Raw genomic sequence first — 893 nt, 5'->3', positions numbered from 1 at the left:
GGCAGACAACAAGCGTGTTCTCGACGAAGTCACAAAGTTCTTCGAGGACGATAGCAACAAGTTCATGGTCAAGAAGCTCGACTGGTCAAGTAATGTCAACAAGGCCATTAGCGAAGCCATCAAGACTGTTTCGGGCCCCAAGAGCGCCCTCAAGGATCGCTCGCTCTACCTGTTTTCCGCCTCGCCTGAAGAAGGCAAGGTTGTGCATGGCTGCTATGTTAGCGAGGTATGTTTTCCCCTTGTTGTTGCTGTTGTTGTTGTTTCCGAGAGTCCAAAACACTAACACTCCATCACACACAGCCATTCAAGAACGCAGGCGCAGACGGTCCAAAATGGGCTTCGGCCGTGACCCCCATTATCGGTGGCAAGGCCGGCGGCAAGCCCGGTGCTCCCACGGCAATTGGCCAGGGCACCAATGCAGACAAGGTCGATGAAGGTGTCGAGGAGGCGCGGAAATGGATTGAGGCTTTCAAGATTTAACTCCCCGGCTACTTGTTCACTTGCTCGCCTTGACATGGCATAGTATAGCATACCAAATAGAATATCGCACAAGTAGGTCTCGTGACGTGTAGCGCTTGTCGTACCAAATGGACAATGGAGAATCATCATGGGAAATTTACAGTGATTTCTTTGCTTGCTTGTCAGGATGCGTGTAATTGTTTGTTATATCTCTCTTTCTCTTTCTCTCTGGGTGTGTGTTTGTCTCTGAATCAATTAACCCATATTGCTGTGTCTTCAGAAGTAAGAAAATAAGAGAAAGAAGAAGAAGAAGAGTAAAAATAAGAAACTGGATAAGTAAGTAGGTAAGTGAATAAGTGAATAAGTAGCCCTGTAGTGCAATACAATACAATACAATACAATACAAATGCGAACAAGACCAAGACCAAGACCAA

At 46.5% G+C, this 893-nt stretch overlaps 1 protein-coding gene across 1 annotated transcript; it reads left to right on the top strand.

Annotated features, from left to right (window-relative positions):
* Positions 1-13: 13 nt before the first annotated feature.
* SETTUDRAFT_26981 (uncharacterized protein) lies at positions 14-480 on the top strand (the record flags this gene model as incomplete). Its single annotated transcript, XM_008025104.1, has 2 exons — positions 14-226; positions 301-480. Coding segments are annotated over 2 exons (393 nt in total), but the record flags the coding sequence as incomplete, so codon positions are not given.
* Positions 481-893: the final 413 nt, after the last annotated feature.

This window comes from Exserohilum turcica (genome assembly GCF_000359705.1).
Source record: "Exserohilum turcica Et28A unplaced genomic scaffold SETTUscaffold_14, whole genome shotgun sequence".
In the NCBI taxonomy this organism is placed as follows: Eukaryota; Fungi; Ascomycota; class Dothideomycetes; order Pleosporales; family Pleosporaceae; genus Exserohilum; species Exserohilum turcicum.
This window is presented reverse-complemented; position numbering and strand designations above follow the sequence as displayed.